General features: G+C 32.9%; 1 protein-coding gene across 2 annotated transcripts; it reads left to right on the forward strand.

The window, feature by feature from the left end:
• LOC111062874 (high-affinity choline transporter 1) lies at positions 1 to 26,705 on the forward strand. Of its 2 annotated transcripts, none has more exons than XM_022350575.2 (12): positions 1 to 148; positions 6,939 to 7,124; positions 9,549 to 9,656; positions 10,573 to 10,728; positions 12,222 to 12,370; positions 13,496 to 13,645; positions 14,553 to 14,682; positions 15,493 to 15,584; positions 17,356 to 17,478; positions 17,854 to 17,957; positions 22,663 to 22,793; positions 26,144 to 26,705. In XM_022350575.2, exons 2-12 carry the CDS (start codon positions 6,962 to 6,964, stop codon positions 26,596 to 26,598), a joined length of 1,761 nt encoding a protein of 586 aa, XP_022206267.2. In that variant the 5' UTR covers positions 1 to 148; positions 6,939 to 6,961; the 3' UTR covers positions 26,599 to 26,705. The 2 variants fall into 2 exon arrangements, with proteins under 2 accessions (XP_022206267.2, XP_022206261.2); XM_022350569.2 differs by lacking the exon at positions 1 to 148 and adding an exon at positions 2,453 to 2,610.
• Positions 26,706 to 27,222: the final 517 nt, after the last annotated feature.

Below are 27,222 nucleotides of genomic sequence, written 5' to 3' on the forward strand. Positions count from 1 at the left end.
CACTCAATCATTTATCATTATTTGCATAATGTAGTATTTGATCGGCTTTGGTTGATTGTGAGCACGTCGATTGTTTTCTGTTCCTGTTTCGACTCGTTCGGCCTTTCTTCTCGATTGGAGTCATCCCCCAATCACTTGTGGATTCTCAGTAAGGAATTCTTATCACCTTTTCTTTATTTTAAAGAATTCTTTGGCCACACTTATTATGATAACATAGCAGTAGATAGATTCAGTACATTTTGGTTATGGATACACGCTGAAAAATTGCTTCTTGAAGCTCTTGATTTTACAAGATCTCACAATTGATTATATATATTACATTACTTTTAAAATAAAAAACTAATCAAGATTGCATGGTAATTTTTTATAATATAATAGAACATGGAGATATACGTATGTCTCTTTAGACTTTATGCTTTCTTTAAATAATTGAATGTCTCTTAATTGATTAATAGTATTGTTTTATTTTATTCTTTAAATAGCTCTCAAAGTTTCACAAGTATACACAAGAATCACCGCTTATTTGATAAAGCTTCAAATATTGAGTTACTTTACGGTTAATCGGTTAATACCCTCCATTTAAGTAGTGAATGTAATAAACGAATTGAAATAATTACTGATTACACCTATCCAATTTCTCATGTATATTATATCCTCCTCCTAGTTGACGTTTATCACACATCATGTGAATTAAGTGTTTGCTTGGTCCAAGTAGCCTATATTTTGAATCAAGGAAGAAATACACAAACTGTAAAGATACTAATTTACGAATGCATAGAACGCAGTACAGTTTCAGGATCTTTCATATTATGGATGATAAAGGCAGTACTACACATGTGCGTTCACGCAGATTAATTAACAGTATCCAATTGTCAATTTGAAATAAATTAAAGTCAATTAACTCGAGGCCATGTTAATTGCCGAATCTATGTGACCACACTTCAATGTGTGAGGATCCGACACCACAGCACCACTCTTTCTCATCAACAAAATTATACATTGAATGAAAAAGACTAAGAAATTGTCAAAAAACCACTGATTTAATTTTTTGACAATTTCTTAGTCTTTTTCATTCAATATGAATAATTACCACAATATCAACTTCTCAACTACACAAAAAGGAAAAAAAATATACATTGCTTGATACACACTGTATAGCTTTTGTATAATGTAGCAGCAATCACCGATTGTCAAGTGGATGTTGATATTGTAGTTGTAGAGTTTCAATAGTTAGGAGAAAAAGTCTATAAGCTCAAAGAGGGGGAGTGGAAGATCCCATTTCCCTAGATATTATTCAGAAATGGGTGTACTGTAGAGTTTCATATCGATGAAGCAAACTGAAGCAGGATGAATCTCAATTGCTGCCTCATCGTAAACCCGTGTAGTTAATTATTTCAGCATGATTGTGCATCAATTAAATACAGCGATTCATTCAAATATTCTCTCTATCCGACGTTTTTGTCAATTATCCGCTTTCAAAAGAACTTGAAAATAGGAAGTTTCAGAGAGTAATTATTTTAAGTAAAATCACAATAAGTTTTCTACGAAGAAAAGCTATAAGTACTTTTGAAGTTCAAATAATGAAAAATCTTTGACAGTTTCTGATAAATTCAGTATGGTGGATTACTATTCGGTGAAGTGAATAAAAACAATTTTTCTTGAAGCTATCCATGAACCTCTCTGGTTTATTCCCTTTCCTTGAATATATTTATTTTTTCTCTCAACAAAACATTCCCCAAAGTATTTTCATTCAATATGGGAGAAGAGGAATTTATTCACTCCATAGTTATTATAGGAGAAACGATTCAGGAAAATTATTATTCTCACTGCAGTCATGAGACTCGAACGCTGTAGTTTGGGCTAATATTTATGAATAATTTTATTTAGAGCTTTAGAAATATTATTTATGAATAAGCATGCTTGTGTTTGCTTCCTGTATAGCTCCATTCTTCCTAATTAGAAATATTATAATTTTTTTTCTACAAGTTAACTTTCAAGTGAAACATACCGGCAGCATTTATTTCAAAAAGAGAGGGTACATAACACAGGTAGACTAATGATAAAGAACATAAACATTACCCGTCACCCCACTCGGAATGAATGTTGAGAAAAATGTCTAAGGTTTCAACTTCAAATAGGTTATTTATTATAGGTGATTTTTTATCAATCTAGTGTTTAGCTCAGACTGATAGTATTGTAACTTAATGATACAAAAGCCTATTCATGATAGGCTTTGTTCTGGTTCTGGATCAATAGATATAGTATACTACTTCTGCAGTACATGCTTGAGTGTGTATTGCTCCAAAATAGGATAGCGTACCTGTAGTACAATAACACTTGTTCTGCCCGTAAAGTGGACTTGTGTGTTGTACACAGTCCACTCCTCATTCATACAAATGATGAATGGAAAGCAGTGATGCAACCGCGTTGGCCGAATCCATGGTGTGGGCATGACCGTAGCTCGGCGCTGTTGGGTTGGCTAAGCTGTGCGATCTCATCGACCGGGTGGCGGGCGCTCACCCCTGTGCCAAGTGCAATGTGTCACATCTGCATGCCTGCCACCATGTCTCCGCCGATCTCCGGATCAGCATCCCTCACCCAACCAGCCAGGTAGGTGCTTGTCAACACACCATTCCGCATCTCACTCGGCAGTCTCTTCAAATTCATATCCTGAATCAAGATTATTACAATGTATCCTAGACAAAACCGTATCATTATCTTTCTCAAAGTTAAGAAAATAAGGCCCGGTTTCACAAGAGCCTGTTAAATTTTAATCATGTTTAAATGCCAAGAGAACCAATCAGAGATGAATTTTCCGTGAAGAAGTCTTCTCTGATTGGTTCTCATGGCATCAAATCACAAGTGAAATTTAAAAAGCTTTTGTGCAACCGGTGCTAAGAGTTTTCCGGCTGTAAAACTTTGGAAACATCTGCTTATGAAGTATTGCTTTTAACATCCGCTTGATACATAACTAAAATGAATTTATATCGAAGTGTTGAATTACGGAAATGTATCTTTATTGAAGAACTACTGATAATAATATTGTTATAAATTTGAGATATCCTATAAAACCAATTGAATCCAATCGGACTTTTTTATGGTAGCCTAGTTATGGAAGTATTATTATTGACTTGGATTGATTTGGATCAAATAAGAGATTTGCATAAGGCCTTATTTTGTACGGAACTGATTTGAGCATACAAAACATTTATTACGAAATGAAGAAAATGTTAAGAAGAAGTACATTTTTTACCCTTTCCTTGTTCGAAATCAATACCGTAATAATTTAGTAAAGATTAAATAGGTTTACTTAAAAAAATGAGAGAGAAATTAGATAAATCTGAGAGGTAACATGAATGAAATTTGGAATAAAATAAATAAGAATATCAAATACACCGGAACCGAAATCTACATTCATACTGAGGGGAGTCCCTCATTTGTTGTGGTATGGAACGTTTTCCAATAACTTCTTATAAACGTACTTCCGGAATTTTATAGATAATGATCACAAACGCATCATGACATTATTTGATAATCCAGTCTGACATCAAGAATACATTCAACCTGTTTCATTACAATAATTAAATACTCATCGTCACAACTCAATTCTCACATGGGCCCACTTCGTTATTACGTACATTAATTTCTCTCAATGAAAGAGAGTAGTAACTAATAAAGAAGTTAAACGAGTTGTGTATTTTTAGAATTGAAATTAAAGTTAGTGATTTGACGTAGCATTTCATGATCCAATTCAGCTATCATAGAATTTCATGAATAATAACTCTAGGAAAAATGATGTTTGAGTATTCTGATTTGAATGATAAACGCATGTAACGTTAATTCATTTATGACTAACCTTGTACGTTTATCATACAAAATACTCTTTTATTCGAACTGGAGTTCCCATTCAGAAACCATCAGTTCACATTCAGGAACCATCTTTTAATTCCGGAGTTCATGACAGAGAAAATTGGAAGAACTCATCTCTAGATTCAACGATAGTGAATCACTCATGAGGAAAACAATGCTCAGTGAATGAAATGATGAGCGTTATTGAAGAAGAAGTTCAAGAAAATAAAAAAGACCGTGGAGATCAGGGTTCTCATTTGCGAGGTAGAAAAGAAACAAGATTGATTACTTGGAGGCTGAACTACTGCAGTCTAGCGAGATAATTACAGCCTCTACCCCAATTTTTCCGGGTTTTTGTGGTGTCCATAGTCACCAAGGCGCTGTGCGCCATCCGTTTCATTTATCTCTTGAAGAATGTTCAACTGAACATTCCTTGAAGAATTTATTGCCGAGTTGCGAGTTCACTCCAATAAACTTTATGTAGAAAAGTGGATATGAAGTTGGAAATCATCGTATCTTGAAGTCCCGTATCACACTATTCATATCTTAAAAGTAGCCTACAGCATAGAGAAACAATAGCGTAAGTAGATATCCCATGGTATAGGGAGTTCATGTCGTAACTTTTACTGTTATCTCAAGCCGAATATTGTCGATTTTTACTGTTTTGTTGCGGTGAGAGTGTATGAACGGCACAGTATGAGAGACTACCAGTGTCATACAACTTCAAGGGAAAGAGCTACGTGAACTATCGGCTTGAGATAACAGTAAAAGTTACGACATAAACTCCCTATACCATGGGATCTACTAACGCTATTTTTTCTCTATGCCTACAGTTTCTTGAAGAATATTGACGAATCAATCTGAATGATTGATCGTACTGATTTTACCAAGATCAACTATTTCAAATGCAATTATTCAAAATGAGTTGAAAATAACAGTCGATCATGCATTATTATACAGTAGTCCTACCCTCAAAACTCAAAACAACGGCTAAATAGCAGTTTAGAAATTCACAGCTACTTCCTGGGAAAATGAATTGTAATCTCAACATTGTTAAGATAGAAGAGGGTCACGTAAACCGAGAATATCAAGATGAATTTCTCATCTTACCAGAATGATAAGAATACCAAATCATTTAATAGTCCTACTTACTTATGAAATATCAAACAATGACAATACTAATCAATATACCCTGAGAAGACCCAACAATAAATGCTTAGTGACTCAAATCAACTTTTCAAAAATTGTCCAGATAACCCAGACCCCTCACATGAACAATTCAAATAACATTCTGAATTCACATGTATTCCACACTTTGAAATTCATCACTAGATCAGTAAAGCTCACATTGCTTTTTGCATTCAACTCTATTGTATGCGAGTGCTGAGTATAGATTGTCACAGATGACTCATCCCAAGAGACAACCCCTTGGAATAATATATGTAAATATATTATATCTTATGATATATTTTTCATTTTTGTCTCTCTATTGTAATAGCATCATCAATTCACTATTGATAATTATATCATAAGATAGAATATATTTACATCTATTATTCCAAGGGGTTGTCTCTCTATAAATAGTCATGTACACATTCATGATTCAATTCTGAGTATTTCCGTCCTGACCAAGAATTCGAGAAATAAAAACCACTTTTGAATCTTCCAGTATAACTCTCTCGTATTTGATCTCTCAGTTAATATCATTCAGTTAAATAATATTATTCAATTGGAAAACTTGAATCATGTCGTATCGTTCCCAATTCTAATATTCAAATATATCATAAAATGCATATGAGGGTTTACAAAATAATTTATCTTCTCTTCACCTAAAATAAATTCATGATTCATAACTAGGTGACAGAGGAGAGTACAATCAGTTCGTCATGTTTTCAGTTCGTGGAGTATCTATTTTTATCATTCCTTGAGATACTGAGAAGGGAAATTGAAATAGAAATGGAAAGTTGAGTCTTTCAGTACGTCAAGTTTTCGTTGCTGGCTGATGCACAGTCAACTAAACCGTTGCACACTAGTTATTAAGGATTAGCAATAATGGGCAATGGATTGAGAGGAAGTTAGTTGAAGGTTGAAGAATATATTATGGAAAGGTTTGGGATTAGGTTCTTGCTTTTAAATGGAATTATAGAGAAAAAAGATATCCCATGGTATATAGGTCGTTTATGTTCCAAATTACAAGCCAATTTTCTGTTAACTCAAGCCGATTACTGTCAACTACTGTATATAATACTGTGTATTGACGTTGTTTTTTGTTCTATGAATGTGATGGCAATAGAACTATATTTATTTATGTTTTAAGCAGGTGAGAGTCTGTAAGAGCAGCACAGTATAAGAAACTACCAGCATCACATAGGATCATGAAAAATGACTGCTAGGGCTTCGGGTGAGACTATCGGTTTGAGTTGACAGTGAAATTTGGAACATAAACGCACAATATACTATGGCATATCTCCTTATGCTATCTTTTCTCTATGATGCAATATGCTGGTACTATTCAGAATTGATTGATAAGTTCTAAATATATGGTACTGTATACACTGGACTTTCTTTAAGCAACAGGAACTCAACGCTGGCAAACGGTCGCTCACCGTCACGACCCTCTTACTCGTCAAGATTGTAGGATGATCGGTGAACAGTAAGTTGGACATGTATAATTTTGGGTTGGAGTTGTGAGAGAAGAAGATGAGCGAGAGTTTGATAAGTTAGTGCAAAACGACTCTTTTCAGGGCCACTGGGTGATATTTGTTGTGTCATCTGCTTCAACTGTATCAAGTGACAGAACAAGAATTGTTGATGGCTCATTAGCACATATCACAAAATGGACGTAGGCCTACAACTGATGTTTCCTACCCGTGCAACTGACGTACTGTCAATTGAACGTACTGAAGCTTCCCACCCATAAAGGTTTTGATCAACTGAAATCTTGATGAAGTGATGTCTCCCCGACAAAGGATCATGCACAAAGTAAAGAAATCGTTCTTCTTTGCGACCCATGATTCTCCTGTCCACCTCCATTTCAAAATGTTGACTACCTTTCTTGGTGAAATCATGAACAATGGCATATTTTTCAGAATGTGAATGACGAGGTGTGGGGATGGCGGTGTTTCTGAGCGGGTTGGTGGGCATTGTGGTGTTCTATGTGCTGGTGCTGGCCGTGGGCATCTGGGCGGGCACCAAGCAGAAGAACAACGGCGAGGAGGAGGTCTTGCTGGCCGGACGCAGTCTCGGCTTCAGCGTCGGAGTGCTCACACTTATCGGTTGGTAGCCTAAGTCTAGGCCTATCGTATAGTAATTAGTTTTGGGATCAAGTATCAGATTAGTTCTCAACCAAAGGTACAGTAGACACCCTGTTAACCGACCGCAGATTAACCGACCTTCTTTCCAAGATTATGCAAACTTCCGCTGCGATGGCCAAATAACCGTAACGGCCAAAAAACCGTTCATGTTACAACAGAGGTCAGTCGTATTTCAGCATAAAACTTCATGGATTCATGAACTTTTTTATGCTCATAGAAAAATGAAGAGACTATGCATAAAAGATGTAATTCAAGGACCTGAAACAAAGACAATTATTTGATGATAACATTGAAAATCACTTTTTATTTCGGTTGAAAGAATATTATAAAGACGCGAGTTTTTCTACATTAAAAAACTATCATTAGTAGCCTGAAGTTTTTACAATGAATTTTACTGCAATCTAGCACTTGGCTAACGAAAAGTTCAGTTATAACTCGATTTAATGGGGAATTTTTCACAGAAAAAGATTTTTAAAGTCAGTTATGTTTTGCAATTCGAATTGAGCAATGCTATTTTAACGTTGTAAACACTAATCACACACTTTTAGACATTCTGGCTTCTCCTATCGCACCATTCACATCACACGACATCTGTGGTCTTCTTCCTCTTCAATCTCCTTATAATGAAAATTTTGATCATTTCTGCGTAGCAATCAATAGAAAAAGACTATCTACCTTATCAAACATATATTGTAGAATTATGAATGTTTTCTTGCTATTCTTGTTACTAATTCACATCTTCCAATTTTTATAACATATTTTTTATAACTCATTCAAACATATGAAATGATAACTCTGAAGATTCAAGTTTCTTCAAAAATTATAGATTGATCAGACATTAGAAGAAACTGTTTCAATACATTATTTTATATTTCCCAGGAGATATTATAGTACTCACTCTATTTTACGCAGTTTATTAGTACGCGGTCTATTTTCCCATGAGGTATGAAACCGGTGAACGGCAAACCAATAACAATGCACAACAATTAACAATTCTGGGCACACAATTTGAACAAGGACGTTCAATTAATTTGATAACCGACACTGTTTTTGTGCATTGATGTTTGTGCCAATGAGATGAGGAAGACTGAGAGGAGAGGGGATGTTTTGAAGTTCACCGGATATGGGAAATTGAGTTTCCATCGCAATTCGATTAATCCCCGTAATTGATTCGGTCGGCAGGAGCTGGAACAGGAGCAGCACGTTCAATTCCCTGTTGACTGTAGAGGTGACTTCAGCCATCTAGAAAAGCTCCTGAAGAGTCGGTTGCGAGCATTCCTCTTTCCTCTAGATTCCCACAAACGGAAGTGAAAGTGAAAAAAAGCTCTCAAAAATAAGTGAGAGAAGAGTGCCAAAGAGACAGGAATCAACTGCTCATCATTTCCTCCCTTTCAATGGTAGGAAATTGAATGAACAACGGGATTGAAAAGCAGGCTGTCAAATTCACCCCTTGAAGCTTGAACCAAGAGGAGAGTTTTTCTATGATTTTGATACCTATGCCTTTAGATTTCTATGGCTCTTGGATCAATTTTTGAAAACAGAATTAGAAAAGCATCCATAGAAATTTTTGAAAAAAGAATTAGAAAAACATCAATAGAACATGCCATAGAAATCTGAAGGCATAGAAAAACTCTCCTCTTGGTTCAAGCTTCGAGGGGTGAATTTGACAGCCTGTTCTTCAATTCTGTATCAGATGCGACGCAAAGATGCCAACTTCCTTATTTGCTAACAATTTAAAAAACGCATCAATTGACCAATTTTCATCAACCTTATACTAGAAATGATCAATAATTAATTTATTGATTTCAATTGATGATCGTTAACTCAACTTCTCACGTTGTTATCAATCAATTAAAAAAATCTTCAATTGTCCAATTTTCATCAACCTTATCCATTATACTAGAAATTATCAATAATCAATTTATTGATTTCAATTGATGATCGTTATCTCAACTTTAAATTCTATTTTTTAAGTACGGTATAGTATAATAACAACAGCTACAGCTAATAGGATAGGATAAATCGATAAAGAAATATAAACCGTGTCCCACGAAGAGGTTTACACCTTTAATTGGTTCATAAAACCAAAAACACCTTTTTAATGTTTTTAAAGTAGCTATCGTTTCTTAATATGCTGCTATTTTGTTTTCACAAAGGTTAGGAAGCTTGAATTTCCCCAGAATATTTTTAGAACTTACTTTGTAAACTGTGTAAAATTTAAAAAAGTACGGTGCATGACGTGTAAACCTTTTCTTGGGAGACGGTGTACAAATTTATCTGTTTCTGCATGCTTAATTTGGAGCAACCCTTCAAGCTTAATAGCAAATAATTTCAATAAAATAAATTTCGACTTATTTAATTTGAAAATGTATTCTTCATTTTCAGCCACATGGGTTGGAGGAGGCTACATAAATGGTACAGCTGAAGCATTCTTCAGGGATGGATTACTTTGGTGTCAAGTACCAATCGGATATAGTTTGAGTTTAATATTTGGTGGGTTGATAAATATTTCTTCAGTACCTACTATTCATTCAACTTGTGATATTATATTATGGTCTTGTGAGAGTTCATAAGTAGTGTAAATTATTGTCAACCGTAGAATAAAATCAATAAAATACCTGAATACTGTATTAATGTGTAAAACTGAATACTTTGTATTATTTTAATTTTTATACATTCATATGTACATTCCGTTCTTAGTTCAGAATAATTTTTAGATGAAAATCAATATGATGAGCTCATTTTTCCAGCTCTAAACTTTACTCAAGTCATAGATTTTATAAGTTTTTGTCAACCAATTTGTTTTGCCAACCAATTTCATTTTGTCAATGGACTCACAAAAAGTTTTCTATGAAAACCCAAACTTCACAGATATGCAACTGGAGATAAGCTTTGAAAATTATATGGTTGATGATAGAAAGAGGTGGTACCTGAAATATGAATTATGAGGAATATTTTCAGAATAATATTTAATCATACTGAGAATTCAGGATTCATGCACTAGTCAATAAAAAAATCCATGGTTCCTCAAATTGACTCCTAAACAATTGAACCAGTTCAAATTATGTCAATTAAATGAATATTCAAATTAGTACCAGCTTTTGATATCAACAACTTGCTTGCTTATTATTGCTAATAAATTTTTCATGGATATATCAATCATGGTATGGATTTGTATTCTACTGATTTATGTATGTTCTCTACTATAAATGGAAAACTTTATGATAAATAAATGACACAAATAAATACCAATCTTCCGCAAAAATGAGGAAACTTTTCATAAAATGGATTGAATATTACCGGTAGGTACTTTATAAGATTATATTGTTATAAAAAGAAATGATTACTATACTTTTTGTTGAATAGATGAATTTGGATGATGACTGAATCTGGATATTTCATATTTTAGGATCTTTCCTATTTGTGAAGCCAATGAGGGAAGCGAATTATGTGACTATGCTGGACCCTTTCCAGCAGAAGTATGGACAACGTGTCGGAGGCCTCCTATTCTTCCCAGCCCTCTTCGGTGATGTCTTCTGGATTGCTTCCATTCTAGCCTCTCTAGGTATTCAATGATTTTCTTCTCAAATATTGTAGCATAGACCTACATTCATATTATTCTCACTTATTGTAGAATAGACAGTGATATAGAGTAGTTTTGTTAGTATTTTCTAATTTCAAAATACATAATCCTAAAAATACTATATTCTCTTAAATAATATACTTTATGTTTTCATGATACTAATGCTATGTATGAACAGTACTGGTAGGCCAATTCTAACATATAAAAATTAACAATTTTTCAAATCATGACAACTTGTTTTGAAAGAAATATGGAAGCCTACATTTTTGTGAGTTTTTAACAATAGGTAACTTGTATTATTTCTCTCATAATTTTACTCCATTCAACCTGAAAATATGAGGCTTTAGCTTCATATTAAAATACTTTTCCATAATAAAGACAATCAAAATTACAAATACATTAATAATACAATGATGTCTTCTGAATATTTTGGAACCCCTAAGTTTTCAAATACCTATATAATATTGTAAATTTGCATTCCTTTCAAGTTATCCTGTACTTTGAAATGTTTATGTTTTCATTCTAAAAAAATCATTAAAATCTGAAATTGTTCATATTTCTTAATAATGTACTGTAGTAATTCTTCAATAATATTCTCTTTTTAATATTGTCTGTTCAAGATTGCGCTTTTAATTGTCTTTTTTCCTTAATAGCAACTTTTGAATATAAATAAAAATAGAAATCTGAGTACCGGTACCCTTTTTTAAATTATTTTGTCACTAATTTAAAACAGGGTACTCAGATTTCCATTTTTATTTATATTGTGCTTTTAACATTGTATATTTTACTTGAGTGTTGAGTAGATTGCCACAGATGGAGCCCATGACTCGAAATTCCATTGAATTAGACGTAGGCCTAAATATATTCTTGATCTTATATTTTTTATTTTGTCCCCCTGTTTTAGTAACATTATCAATTCATTCCCAAGGAAAGCTGTAGGCGTCCATGACTTTTTAGCTCTGATTATTTCCGTTTCCAAGAATGAAATAAAAACCAACTTTAAAAACTTTCAGTATACATCTCATATTAAATTTCTCAGTATATTATTTAGAATGGAACAGTATCATCTCATCAGAAAACTTGAATGATGTATCCTTCCGCAATAGCTCAATAGAAATATTTATGTGTTTAAGGAATATTCGTATAATGGTACCGTACCATGAATCACAAACAAGCACTATACAAACAAAACCACATATCTAACCTGTTCAGTTAGTCTATGGCAAAGCATAGTTAAAAATTTAGAAAAATCTAAAGCTACTATGTTTGAATAGAATAATAGCCTACTTCATTTCAAAAGATGAAATAACTTACTGTACCGTATATATTCTAATTTTACATAATTTTATAATTAAAAAATATAATACATTACCGTATATTCAGCGTAAGCTATTTTTACATTCTTAGCGATATTCAATTCGTTAGAATTTAAAAATTAGATATTGAATTAAAAAAGTCATAATTTTGTGTTGCAGGGTCTTCACTCAGGGTCATACTTGATATCAACTCAACAGTATCAATCATCATAAGCACAATATTCGCTGCAGCATATACAGTGGTTGGTGGCCTCTACAGTGTCACCTATACTGATGTTCTGCAAATATTTTGCATCATAATTGGACTGGTATGTTTATTGCACAAATTAATTGCGTTTTTCAAAAATATTATGCTTTTAACTTAATCCTTGCTAATAAATCAAGTGGGCCTACTGTTAGTATGTGCAATAAGCAATCTATTGCAACATGAAATGTTGCAATTGCAATTATGAAATTGTTTATCAGCCAATTACTCATTGTAAAATGAGCTATTTGGAATTGGGATTTTATTCCTGAGTTGATTGAAACATATGAACAAGCCTTAATCCCTTGAATCATTTATACAATGTAAGATTTTATCTGTTATATCGCATTAGCTGTTGATCGTGAAGCAGTGTTTAATTCTATCTACTTCATATAAAATGTAGCATAATTATATCCTACTTCCCTAGCAATTGCAAAAAAGACCACTAGACCACTTACTGAAAAAATAAAACAATTTATTGAGAAAATAAGACAAGTTACTGAAAAAATAAGACAAAGTTACTAACGGAAAAAATAACCATATACCTACTGCTGGGGCTTTCTTATCATTCAACCCTTATTGGATAACTTGACAAATTTGATAATAACTCGATTGAAATGGGAGGATATCTTGTGGTATTTCTCCATAATAGAAATAATTAGACACTCATGTTGTCAATATAAAAGTTTAAAAATACTCTAAATTACAGTATTTTTTTTTTTAATACGAAATCGCTACTGTACCGGTATTGCTGAGAACTTTATTACTATATATTTTAATATTGAACTTTAAAATATATCAAACAAATGTTTTGATTGGGCTATATTATGATTCAGTAATAATTACCTGATGCCTGTTTTTTTACAATTATTCAATTTATTGCAATTTCAGATTTTATGTACACATTTTGCCTATTATAATGGAAATGTTGTGGTATTCCTCCATAATATAAATAATAAGACACTGATGTTGTGAACATCACTATATTTCTCCAAAAAACACTTTACATTATGGGTTTTTTTAATACAAAAACGGTGCCGGTACTCTATTGCTGAGAGCTTTACTATATATTTCACTATTAAACTTTTAAGTATATCAAAAAATGTTTTTATTGGGTTATATTATAATTCAGTAATAATAACCTGATGCCTGTTATTTTTTGCGATTATTTTATCTATTGTATTTTCAGATTTTATGTACACCATTTGCCTATTACCAAGAACCGTTCACAAAGGGCTCTTCTGAAGTGGAGCATTGGCTGGGACACGTTCAACACAAGGATTTTGGTATTTGGATTGATGGTCTTTTGCTTCTTATTTTTGGAGGAATTCCATGGCAGGTGAGTGTTCATGGCTTTCTTGCCACTTTACTTTCAGAAAAGTTTATACTTGAAAAATTCAGTTTTTAATAATTATACAGGCTTAAAATTGTTCATTTTATACTATTTTACAGGTTTTTACTCTCCCAATGTTATACGGTTTATAGTGAGGTCCACGTTATAATGGCAGTGGAGAAATATAGGAGAACAGTGTTGCCGATTCTCTGCCTTCTATAGAATAAAGCTTATATCAATATTTCTTATGTAATATTAACTGTTCATTCATTTTTTTAAATAATCAATTATATTTTATTTGTCAAGAGAACATTATTTCGACGATCAATTGATAAATTATCATAATTGAGATTAAATATTTTGTTAATCAATAATTTTATTTCTACATTGTTAGAGAAAGATCCTAGAAAAGAGCTAGAAAAGGATAGAGCTATTTGCTTTGTCAGATGATAGACAAGAATAGCAACACTAATGTTAATCAAATACTGCCATTATAACATGGACCTTACTATAGTAATTCACTTACTGTTTGTGCTTATCCTCTTCTTCAAATTCTCATATAAGATAATAAGGAAGTTACAGTATGGTATTTGAAAAAATCCATTTTAATTTTTCCAACAGAAATTGAACAGAATAATTACAAAAATAATTAAATAATGAAGAAAATAAGTACGATCTATAAATAAAATGAGTAATTTTTAACTTAGGTTTTATAATACATTTACGAGTAATACCATAGCCACCTCTAATACTGGTGGATTAGAGGTGGCTATGGTAATACTCAATTCAATATCAAATTTCAAACTAAAGTAATACACAAATCAAATTCTGATTGTAATAAAACTAATATCTTTGCATTTTTTATAGTATATTTCTCTGTTTTCTCTTTGCTAATAGCATGAATGATTTGCAGGGATATTTTCAAAGAGTTCTTTCGATTAAAAGTACATACATTGCTCAAACAATGGGAATCGCAGCAATGTTCGGCTGCATCGCAATGGCTGTGCCGGCTGCAGCCGTCGGCCTTATCGCCAAAAGTGTAGGTCAGTGCAGTCTTTACTAACAACTCAAATCACTTTTCTACTAATCAATCACGTTTTAGAGAAGTACCATTCTTCATAAGTGATTCCACTCTAGAATTTTCTTTACTTTTGTTTCGATATTATTCCACTCTACAATGATATAGTCTCTGAGAAATGAGAAAATTAACAAATTGATTATATTTTCATTATTTTTGAAATGAGCAGAGGGTTTTGAGAGTAGGCCTAAGCTGGACTTGAAATTTACTCTCAATTACATTTTTATTCACAAGCAAGAAATAAAATTTATTGATTTTGGGAAAAATACCAATCAACATTTTATAATACACAATTACGGTATGGAAATGATTTATCTTCACAAGAATACTTATTGGTTTTTTTGAATGAACACTATATAGTTCCCGTCTTTCTGTTTTATCCCTATGAGATAGTTTTAGCCAATTAAAAATGACATAATTATCCATAAATAGTGTCTCAGAAAAGAACAGAAAAACTGTACTTACTATATTATAGTGTCAAAAGTTTCCAAATCAAGTGTCTTAGGAAAGAACAGAAAGAACACGGTACGGTACGGTACTAGTTTTTCCAAATAAAAATATATTTAGTTTCAAAATTAATGTACTGTAACATTCATTTTTATTCTCTCTTGAAAAATTATTGATACATTTCATTCATTTATTACTGAAAGACAATGATTATACAGAATAGCCTACTCTGATCTAGTTCATAGTGAACTCAAAGGAAATTAAATTACACAAGTGAGTGTAATTATATTTTATATATTCAATTGTATCTATTTACATTTTTTTCCAGATTGGACCAATGTGCCTGATTTTAATAGAAATATCACAGTCGATGATGCTAGTATAATAATGCCTCTTGTGTTCAAATACATGACCCCTACGGTGAGTTTTCCAGAATATTATTGTAATGTTTTATTTTTTTCAGTTTTTTATTACACACATGAGTACACTGTTGGTATCCTAGCCCGGTGTCCCAATGTGATATATATGAAACCTCACTGTTGTGAAATGATAGGCTAGTATGAGATATTTTTCTTCAATTAATAGTTTTTTAAGGATAACTTAAATTCACATTTTTGTACTAAGAGGTTCATTGAAACCGACTTGTTTCATTGATATTATTATTTGGATATATAATAGATTCACATAAAAGAATAGTGTGTTGTGTTGATGATTTCTGAGAGGAATCAATAAAGTTGTCTTTTCAACTACTTATTTTCACAAATATATTTGGATCAAACAAAAATTTCACATTTTGACTCTTTTTTAATGAAAGATTTTTAGTAATTTTTTGAGTGAATGTTCATAGTATCAGTGAAGTTTTGAAGATTTCGAGACTATATAGAGCGAGAAAGAGTAACTGGATAATGAAAAGGAAGAGAGAATAGTTTAAAATTGATTATTAAACATCCATAGCTTCAATAAATTAATTAACTGTAAGACTGTAACTATGCCTATAAATAAAGCAAATATTTTTCAACATTTTCTTTTAGAATTCAATAAACAAGCATGATATGGTACAATAACTGTATATAAATAATATACTAATAACATCTCTATCCTATCATATATTAAGCAAGCAATTTCTGTATATCTGTTTATATTTTTATATCTGGCTATCTGATTATTTATGTTTAACGGATCTCGAAAACGGCTCCAACGATTTTCACGAAATTTGGAACATAGTAGGTTTATGATATAAAAATTCGATTGCACTAGGTCTCATCCTTGGGAAAACTCGCTGAACGACTTTAAAAGGATAATTCATCCTTGGCCGAAACAGCTGAGACTTTCGTCGTCTGTGGATGGTAAAAAGTGAGCGAGAGTGATTCTGTGAAAAATCAAAATATCGCATCCCCGAAATTCATAAGGTGACGTATCGTATAGCCAGCTGTAAAATATAAACGCGATCATTTTAGAGAATTTTGTTCTGTTTATCAATAAATAAAAAACATCGGGGCACCGAGCCTTCGTTCGTTATTTTTATTTATTGATAAACAGAACACAATTCTCTAAAATGATCGTGTTTATATTTCACAGCTGGCTATATGTAATCTTTTGAATTTCGGGGATACGATATTTTGATTTTTCACAGAATCACTCGCTTACTCACTTTTTTACCATCCACAGCTGTTTCAGCCATGGATGAGTTATACTTTTAATGTCATTCAGCGAGTTTTCCCAAGGATGAGACCTTATATCATAAACATACTATGTTCCAAATTTCGTGGAAATCGTTAGAGCCGTTTTGAGATCCGTTGAACATGAATAATCAGATATAAATATATAAAAATACAGAAATGCTTGCTTAATATAATAAGATAACGAGCGAAACTCGGTGCCCCGATATTGAATTAATGAAGCAAGTCATCAAGTCATGCCTATTCTGAAATTTATCTCAGCTAATATAATGGTATCAGAAACATAATAAAAGAAATTTGAATTTGAAAGGACTCCTTGATTCAGTGTAGATTTCAGTGTTTCTCTTGTAAAGTATCTTTCGATATTTCAAATATTTCCATAAAGAATATTAGCTCAAATTTTATTACTCTTCCTACTGATAATTAATTTTGCAGTAGCCTACCTACTTTCGATTAGCTCAATGATATTATTTGATTTTTATACTTTATTATTGTTGTTTTTTTTTTGTTAGTGGGTGTCATTCTTCGGGCTCGGAGCAGTGTCAGCTGCAGTGATGTCTTCTGCTGACTCTAGCATTCTTGCATCAAGTGCCATGTTCTCAAGAAATATTTACAAGCTCACCTTCAGACCAAAGGTACATCATTTATGCTATATAACTCACTTATTTTCCAATTGAATTACACTTTCTGTTGTAGCTGTAACTACCGTGGTTTAAAAATAGAAAAACTTGAACAACATGTATGGTAATAGTTATATACACTGGAATTTGAAGTTGAACCCCTCTTCGATAGTACCTTCTCATATGGGAATTTTACATTAGTAGTCTATCTATTTTGAATAATTGCATTAAACTACATCTCTAATAAATTATTGTACAACATTCTTGTCATTTTTAATCATGTAAGACCTGATGTTATAAATTATATCTTGAATATTTATAATAATTTTTCTTCATCATCATTTCAAGCAATTTTTGTGAAATTTTATCCTAGCCATATTCTATTTGCAGGCATCAGAGGAAGAGGTGCTGTGTGTTCTTAGGATTGCAATAGTTGTGATAGCCTTGATGGCAGCTGTCATTGCACTCAATGTTGACAGTATTTACTATCTTTCGTAAGTATTATTCATACTATTCAATTTCACTGAGCACTGACAGCTTATGAACTCAATAACAATTTGTTAGGTACCCAATTTTCATAAGAGAACTTTTGAATTTTTGCATAGCAAGTGATGCATGAGTGGAGAGTAATATGGTACATTTTATTAGATAGAACAAACAATACAATGATCGGAAAAGAAAAAATCTGGTGTGGTACACTCACACAACTTTCCTTGCTCATTGAACTATAAGCCTCATTATCAAACGAGAATAATTTAGGGGAATAACATAATGACGATTGACGGCAACATATTTGCAACCACGATCAGACTACTGCTTATGTGTATATACAATTGTTTTCAGAGTACTTTTTCCTTTATGTAAATTGTGAAATTCGATGATTTTTTTGAAATTCGTCAAAACAGCTGTTCTGCAGATGAAATATCTTGACTATGACTGTGTTCTTTTTATAAACTGTTCTACCTACCCACGGTATATGGAAGAAGAAAAAGTAAAAACCGTGTACCTACCTACCTCATGCACGAGAAGGAGGTTACAAAGTCCATTTCTCAAGGATTGGGTGGACCCCCCATTAGTACCCCAGAAAAAAGACTCATGTCAGTTGATAGAGCTAATAAATAACTATACAGGGTATGGATTTGAAAAAGTCGTTAGAGCCGTTTTTGAGAAAATCGTGAAAAACAAGTTTTTTTATTAGCTGTCATTTTTCTCAAGAATATTACGGAGCTCCTGGAATTTTCCCAGAAATGAGACTCATGTCAGTTAATAGGGCTTATGAATGGCTATCCATGGTATAAATTTGAAGAAAATCGTTGGAGCCGTTTTCGAGAAAACCGTGAAAAACATGCGTGGCTTTTTAGTCATTATATGCCATTTTTCTCAAGAATATTACGGAGCTCCTGGAATTTTCCCAGAAATGAGACTCATGTCAGTTAATAGGGCTTATGAATGGCTATCCATGGTATAAATTTGAAGAAAATCGTTGGAGCCGTTTTCGAGAAAACCGTGAACAACATGGCTTTTTAGTCATTATATGCCATTTTTCTCAAGAATATTACGGAGCTCCTGGAATTTTCCCAGAAATGAGACTCATGTCAGTTATAGGGCTTATGAATGGCTATCCATGGTATAAATTGAAGAAAATCGTTGGAGCCGTTTTCGAGAAAACCGTGAACAACATGGCTTTTTAGTCATTATATGCCATTTTTCTCAAGAATATTACGGAGCTCCTGGAATTTTCCCAGAAATGAGACTCATGTCAGTTAATAGGGCTTATGAATGGCTATCCATGGTATAAATTTGAAGAAAATCGTTCTAGCCGTTTTCGAGAAAACCGTGAAAAACGTGGCTTTTTAGTCATTATCCGCAATTTTTCTCAAGAATATTACGGAGCTCCTGGAATTTTCTCAGAAATGAGACTCATGCCAGTTGATAGGGCTTGTGGTTGGCTATCCATGGTATAAATTTGAAGAAAATCGTTGAAGCCGTTTTCGAGAAAACCGTGAAAACATGGTTTTTTAGTCATTATCCGCCATTTTTCTCAAGGATATTACGGAGCTCCTAAAAATTTTCCCTGGAATGAGACTTATGCCAGTTGATAGGGCTTTTGAATAGCTATTCATGGTATAAATTTTAAGAAAATCGTTAGAGCCATTTTCGAGAAAAACGTGGTTTTTTAGTAATTATCCGCCATTTTTTCCGCCATCTTGAATTGAATTTTATTGAATTTCTTACTGTCGGGTCCTCATGGTATAAGGACCTTAGGTTTGAAATTTCAAGTCAATCGGTTAATTAGGAATGGAGTTATCGTGTTCACAGACATACACACATACACACACACACACATATATACACACACACACACATACACAAACCAATACCAAAAATCATGTTTTTGGACTCAGGGGACCTTGAAACGTATAGAAAACTTGAAATTGGGGTACCTTAATTTTTTTTGGAAAGCAATACTTTCCTTACCTATGGTAGTAGGGCAAGGAAAGTAAAAAACAGGTCATTGCCCAAACTTTCTTCAATTTCCTAATTTAGTTTCAATATTGTCCAAATATTATGTAGGCTACGTCCATTTCAATTTCCACGCCAAATCATCAATCTGTAACTATGAATCAGATAATTTTGAATTTTTGAAGTTAGAAAAGATTGATAATAAAACTTTCGTAAAAACATGAAACAAACTTGAGAGTACCTACTTCCAAGTTTCTCACAAAACTATGATCCATAATTATTTAACTCACACTATTGTTCATAATATTATCATAATAATACTATCATACTATTAGCTAAAGACTTAACCTACGTATCTATAATATTTTCCCCTATATAAGAAGGTTATAGGCTAGGCTAAAAAAATCAAAATAGACTGCTCAAAATTGCAAAATTGCCAAAGTTGGAGCTTGAAACCCTAAAATGGCATATTAATTGATTTGAATTTCATTGATGAAACAGAATTATGACATATGAGTAATTATTCCATAATCAGTGCCTACTTTAATTGATTTTAGATGAGCACAGTATTAATATTATCATTATTGATCATTACTAGAACAATAATTACTAGACCATTAAAATTATAATTATGGCTACTAAAATAAGAAATGTAAAATGATTACTTGTGTAAAATAGTATTTACTATGAAAAAAGTAAAAATTATGGTGAATGCGCATATCATATCGCAGTATTGAAATTGAAGAGCTTATGACCTATTTTTTTTTTTTTTTTTCAATTTTATGACCACATAGGATCACTGTAGTCTCTGGTTAGTCCTCTTTCTTCGTTTATTCGCTTCAATTCTCCTCCTTTCTTCCCAGTACCTTTTCATTCTGTCAGACCTTTCTTTTCTCAATTCATCTGAACAAACCTGTTGCCTTCTCCTAATTGTTTTTATAGATAAGATCATCTTTCTGTCAGTGATGGTTTCCCTATAGATTTTTGTGCGATTTTTGACATCGTCAATAGTTAAATTTAGTTCCGATATGTCTTTTTTAATTTCCACAAGCCAAGGAATTGTGGCTCTGTCTGTTTTCGCACTCATGAATTTTTCAATAAGTCTTCTCAACAATCGATTCGCTGGGGTTCTGAGAATATGTCCAAAGAAAGAAATTCTCTTTTTGCGCATTGCGTCAGTTATTGGTTCGATTTCTCTATAAATCTGTTCTCTTGGAAGGAGTCTGAACTGGTTGTCAACTACATGTTTTTTGTTTATGCAGGTTCTAAGAATCATCTTTCAACTCTTCTTATAGTTTCTTTAATTCCATTTCCATCAATATTGAAAAGTGTTTCACTGCAATACATTGCTTGTGATCTTAGAACTGCCTTGTAGTGTTTCAGTTTTGTATGAATGGAAAGACTTTTTCTCTTATAAGTGTCCCTAGTTACATGCTGTCCCTTGGAAAGCTTTGAAATTCTGGCCTTCCATGAGGCCTTCTCACTAAGATTATATGTGATCGTCTCTCCTAGATATCTAAAACTGTCCACATATCAATAAGACTTCCGTTAATATTAATTTTATTTATACACAAAGGATCAGTTATCATGAGTTTCGTTTTTTCGTAAGAAATCTTCAGTCCGACTTTTCCTGCTATTTCTTCCAAAGATGTTATTTGTTGCCGTGCTTCTGCTACTCCATTTGCAAGGAAAACCAAATCATCTGCAAAACCCAAGCAGTTAAGTTTGATGTTGTCTTTATGATAGCCAATTTGTATGGTTTCAGGATTAATTTCTCTCCATTTCCTAATGATGAATTCCAGAGCACAGTTAAAGAGTATTGGAGAGAGCCCATCGCCCTGTCCTATGACCTATCGCTTATGACCTATTATTACACACATTACACTTTTTTATGTCCTCTGAGAATTAAATTAAGAATAACTATATCATTATTTTTCAGTTGAAAACTCAAATATACTTTCAAAGCTATGGAGATTTTGATTGGAGCTTGAAGCCCGGAACTTGAAAAATTGGGTGTAATAATATGCTATATTTCATCATATTTTCAATCTTACTCTATCATAATGTGGCGATTTTTTCAGAATAAAATAGTAAAAGTAGGTACTAAATAGTTATAGGTCTACGCGCTGCTGGACTTTTTGGTTACATATTTTGTGGATAAATACTAACATGTATTATTAAATTCTGAATGTTGTCAATCACATTTCATTCTATTCAGTACCAATTCAAGAAATTCCACCTGAATAGTGTTAGGTAGAATACGTACAAGTTCCAATATTTCAAAACCATTCAAAGTCTCAATACCTTGCTCTTGCTCTCAATTAATTTACTTTTATTTTATGAATTCATTTGTCTAGAGTGTTGAATATAAATGAGAAAGCTTGGTATTAAGCTTTGATGTTACAAATAATAAGTGTGAGAAAATAATTATTTATTTTTTGAAGAAAACTGCATGTATGTAGTACTGTATGGTGTACTGGATATATTTATCCAAAATCTCAACTCATTGTTAGAGAACAGAATAATATTGTCTATGCTAGCAATGCGATTAAAATAATTAGAAATTTTGTATTCAAATTTTATCTTATTCCTAGTATTATTTTTGTTTATATTGTTTTATATTCATGGTTTACGGATGCACTGAAGAAGAAAAAATAGTATTTGTATTATTTTTATAGAATGGCAAATAAATTGAATTAGAAGAATAATACATTTAATTGAATTGCATATTTGCAGGTATCTTTGCTCAGATTTAGTTTATGTGGTGCTCTTTCCTCAACTGCTGTTGGTCGTCCACTGGCCGGGTGGTGTCACCACCTATGGCTGTCTTGCCGCTTACATCGTTGGTCTTGCCCTCAGGATTCTGGGTAAGAAAAACAAAACGTTTTATTCAATAGTACTGTAATTCTCACTATAATGAGATTCACGTTATAAATTCAATACCTAATTAACATATAAGTTTGCTATCGATATTGGACAATCAATATATTATAATTTTATATTATGGAACGGTAAATTATTATTATTATTATTATATTATTATTATTATTATTATTTATTATTATTATATTATTATTATTATTATTTATTATTATTATTATTATTATTATTATTGAAAAATATCTTTTGTCTTAATAACTAAGTAGCCGGAGATCAATTCTGATCTCAAGACTAAAATAGTTGCAATTCAAAGCAGAGACTCATTCACTCTTTTCCAGATCAGAGGCTTAGAAACTTACGTACAATATTAGTTGTACCAAGGACTGCTGCTTTCTGCATAGTTCTCATATGCCAGTTCTCCAACTGCAGTTGTTCCATTGCTTGTCTCCATTCTTTTGTGACCAGTCCATTGGCAGACATACTATAGGGATTATCACCACCTTCCTTAATTTATACATATCTTTCAGTTCAACTGACAGGGGCTGGTATTTTCTTTTCTTTTCGGCAATGGTACTCACAAGATTCTCATCAAGGGGCACTGCCACATCAATTATGTAAGCCTCTTATTCTTTCTGTCAACAAGACGATGTCTGGCTGTTAGCCTCCACTGCTCTGTCAGTTGTCATACAGCAATCCCAAAGAAGTCTTCCCTTTTCACCATTCAAGACCATTTCTGGCTTACACTTGTAATAGGGCACCTCACTCGCTATCAACTCATATCTTTTCGCCATTGCCTGATGAACCACTTTGGCCACATTGTTGTGCCGCTGCAAATACTCTGTATTAGCTAGTACAGAGCAGCCACCACAAATATGTTGTATCGATTCTATGGCTTTCCTGCAGAGCCGACAGCTACTATCCACTGTGAGTCCCATCACATATCTTTTGTAAGCTCTAGTGCTGATTACCTGGTCCTGAATGGCAAACATGAAACCTTCAGTCTCACCGAATATTCCACTAGTCTGCAACCACTCAATTGATTCTTTTCTGTCAACACAATCAGAATGAAGTGCTGCAGCAAATCTTCCATGCGCTCTTTCTGCTTCCACGCTTCCAGCCTCTCTTCTACTGTGCTGGCTGTTAGCTGTTGGACTCCATGTGCCAGCTGCAATGGGCTGTACTCCCTGTCTACCAGACAAACGGCCTTTAGCAGACCACTGTTTGCATTCTGGAAGTATTTCCGCAGTCTGTCTTCCTGTTGACGACACATAGTCTCCAGACCAAGAGGCCTCTTCCACCAACACCTCTAGGCAGGTAGAGCCTCTGGATTGAGCTACGGGGGTGATGAAGTCTATTCTTTGTCAAAGTTGTTCTTACCTTTCTGTCAAACTCTTGCAAAGCTGTATCTGTCCACTTGACTATGCCAAATGTATACATGGCCACAGGACTGCCCAGGTATTTATAGCAGATATTTTATTCCTAGAGCTAAGCCCTGTTCTGCATACCTTCTCAAGTCTTTGCACAGTCTTCCTTTGAATTTCTCTTCTTATGACAGTATCAGCTCTGCATAAGAGCTGAGCAAGACCCAAATACTTGTATTCATCTGGCCTGCCTAAACTCTGAATAAGCACTTCCTCAGTCAACTGTATAGCTCCATCACCCTCTCCTGATATTTGGCCTCGTTTCACATGCAGCACTTTACACTTTTCCGAACCGAATTCCATACATATTGAATCACTGAAGTTCTTAACAAGCTGGAGCATATTTTTCAACTGGTCTTGGTTGGCAGCATAAACCTTCAGATCATCCATATATAAGGAATGTGATACCTTCACCTGAGGATTTCTTTTAAGCACATACCCATAGCCTGAGTCACGGAGCATTCTACTCAATGGGTTGTTATTATTATTATTATTATTATTATTATTATTATTATTATTATTATTATTATATTATTATTTTATTATTATTATTATTATTATATTATTATTATTATTATTATTAAGGTTTACTATAATATAGCATATAATTTGTTTGATAATTGCTATCCTTGGACAATCTGGTTTGCAATCCTTGATATCATTGCTATCCTATCATTAGACAAAGCCGATGGCTCTATTTATTTATTTATATCTTAGTCTGCAAAGTTGCCAAATCATTTTTGTGATTAAATATTATGAACTACCAGAATTTATAATAATTATGAGAATTTATCATTGAAATAAAAAGGTATAATATATTATCCTGAATGCAATATTCTTGAGATATAATTCATCATTTACAATAAGAATCAATAATTAATGTAAGTTCAGCGATATACCGGGAATTACAGCTTTTACTGTAGCTTTACTATTCATTTATAGAATGCGGTGGGGGAAAAATTTTGATATTATATGCTGTCCTATCATTTCTACTGACTTTATAAATTGAATTGCACTGAGATATGAAGAACGGTATATTTATTTTAATTCTAAAAATGGTTCGTTTGAAAAATTAAATTTAAATTTGATTTTGAAACTTCTTTATCATCCCATAAGTTTACATAACATGAAAAATTTACAAAATTACTATATTACCCTTCAGAAACAATAAAGCCCAAAGGTATTGGGAAACTGAATAAATGAATTTAAAGCAAAAGAATAGCTCCAAATACCGCAACTTCCGGCCTTGAAGGATAAATACAAACTAAAATTAAAAAACATCTTTCAATACAACACTTATACTTGTTTAATAAAGTTATGAAATGTAAAGTGGTGAATCTATTATACAATATTTTGATAACAATATAAAAAATCTTAAAGCACCCTTTATTTCTAAAATATGATTATTAAATACTTGTATATTATTATACTTCGCCCATGTGAATGAAGTGTTTTTATAATATTTTGATAACTTACATAATTTATAAAAACAAAATACATTTTAATTTTAAGTTAGGCCTACATGAGTATAGGCTATTAATATTATCAGTGAAAAATAATATTTGAGAATAAGCTTAGATTAATCCTGTATTTTAATTTTAGTAAATTATGTATGTTTTCTCTAGTTGATTGGCATAGTTTCATGTAGGAATTTGGTTTAGTAGTAGTTATTTTGAAATCAAACTCTCAAATTGATAACAATCAAATCAAATCATTTTCTATTTTGACAAAAATTTACTATATCAGCTCCAAATCAGTGAAATAAAAATTAGTCACTTCAATAATTGTAATTAGAGTAACAATTAGTCATTCAATAAACTTAAATTTATTCTATCAAATAAGGAAACCACAATTGGCTGATACTGCTTTCGTAAGTTATATGCCATCGCATTTAAATTAATCATTGATTGTTTCAGGTGGAGAGCAAGGAGTTGGCATACCAGCAATAATACACTATCCCTGGTTTGATGAGGAGAAACAAATCCAGAGGTTCCCATTCCGAACCCTGGCCATGCTGAGTGCAATGCTCGCTCATGTGGTTGTCAGCTGCTTGGCCAGGTGGCTTTTCCAGGCGGGAATCCTCTACGCCGACCGGTGGGACGTTCTCTACGATTTTCCCGAATGCCACTTCCAGCGAATCGACCACAGTCGCGAGCCGCGTGCCAAAGAAGGCGCGACCAAGTGTAGGTCGAACAAAGCGGTGCGCGACGCGATGGTTGGCAAGCGGATGAGTCAGAGCAGTGCTGATGGTGACGGCTCGCTAATCAATCACGATGACCAACAGTCGGCAGTTTCCGTCAAACGTGACAGGAGCAGCATCACTTACCAAACTTCCACTACATCTGACGAGCCCTCTATTTGCATTTCTTAAATTCGAGGCTGATGAAACGCACAATTTTCAATTGCATTTGGATACAAATTAGATTTAGGAATACTGCTTCATTAACACTAATGAGAATAATTGGGACTCATTGTATTTACAAAAATTACTACTTTCTGAGCTGATTCCAATTTTTATGTAGAATTCCTACATCAATATTAGCATCAAAGTATTCAATTGCTAATAAGAATAATCGTGAGGTATTTATTGATGGGAAATTTCTGACGGAAGTCCACCTCCCCTGAGTATAATTAATATACCCGTCAATGGTCCTCAAAAATGTTATATCTTATATAATATCTGATTTCACTCAATTGTCTATTGTCTATAATTCAGTAGTGTGGAGGCTGAATGATTTTGCTTTTGTTGAATCATTTGATTCCAATTTTTATGTAGATCTTCTACTCCTATATTATTACCATCAATGTACTCAATTGTTCATAATCCAGTTGTGTGTAGACTATGGATTATTTTTCTTTTCATATGCGAGTTACCGGTATGTAATATGTAAGTTGATGTTGAATACTCATTTACTTGGAGGTTACCTAAAGTTAAGTTACCTAGGCATAAAAATTTAAAGAGAAATGAGTAAGTATCCAGTTATTCTTTGAAGGT

The sequence above is a fragment of the Nilaparvata lugens genome, chromosome 2 (assembly GCF_014356525.2).
Source record: "Nilaparvata lugens isolate BPH chromosome 2, ASM1435652v1, whole genome shotgun sequence".
NCBI classification, from domain to species: domain Eukaryota; kingdom Metazoa; phylum Arthropoda; class Insecta; order Hemiptera; family Delphacidae; genus Nilaparvata; species Nilaparvata lugens.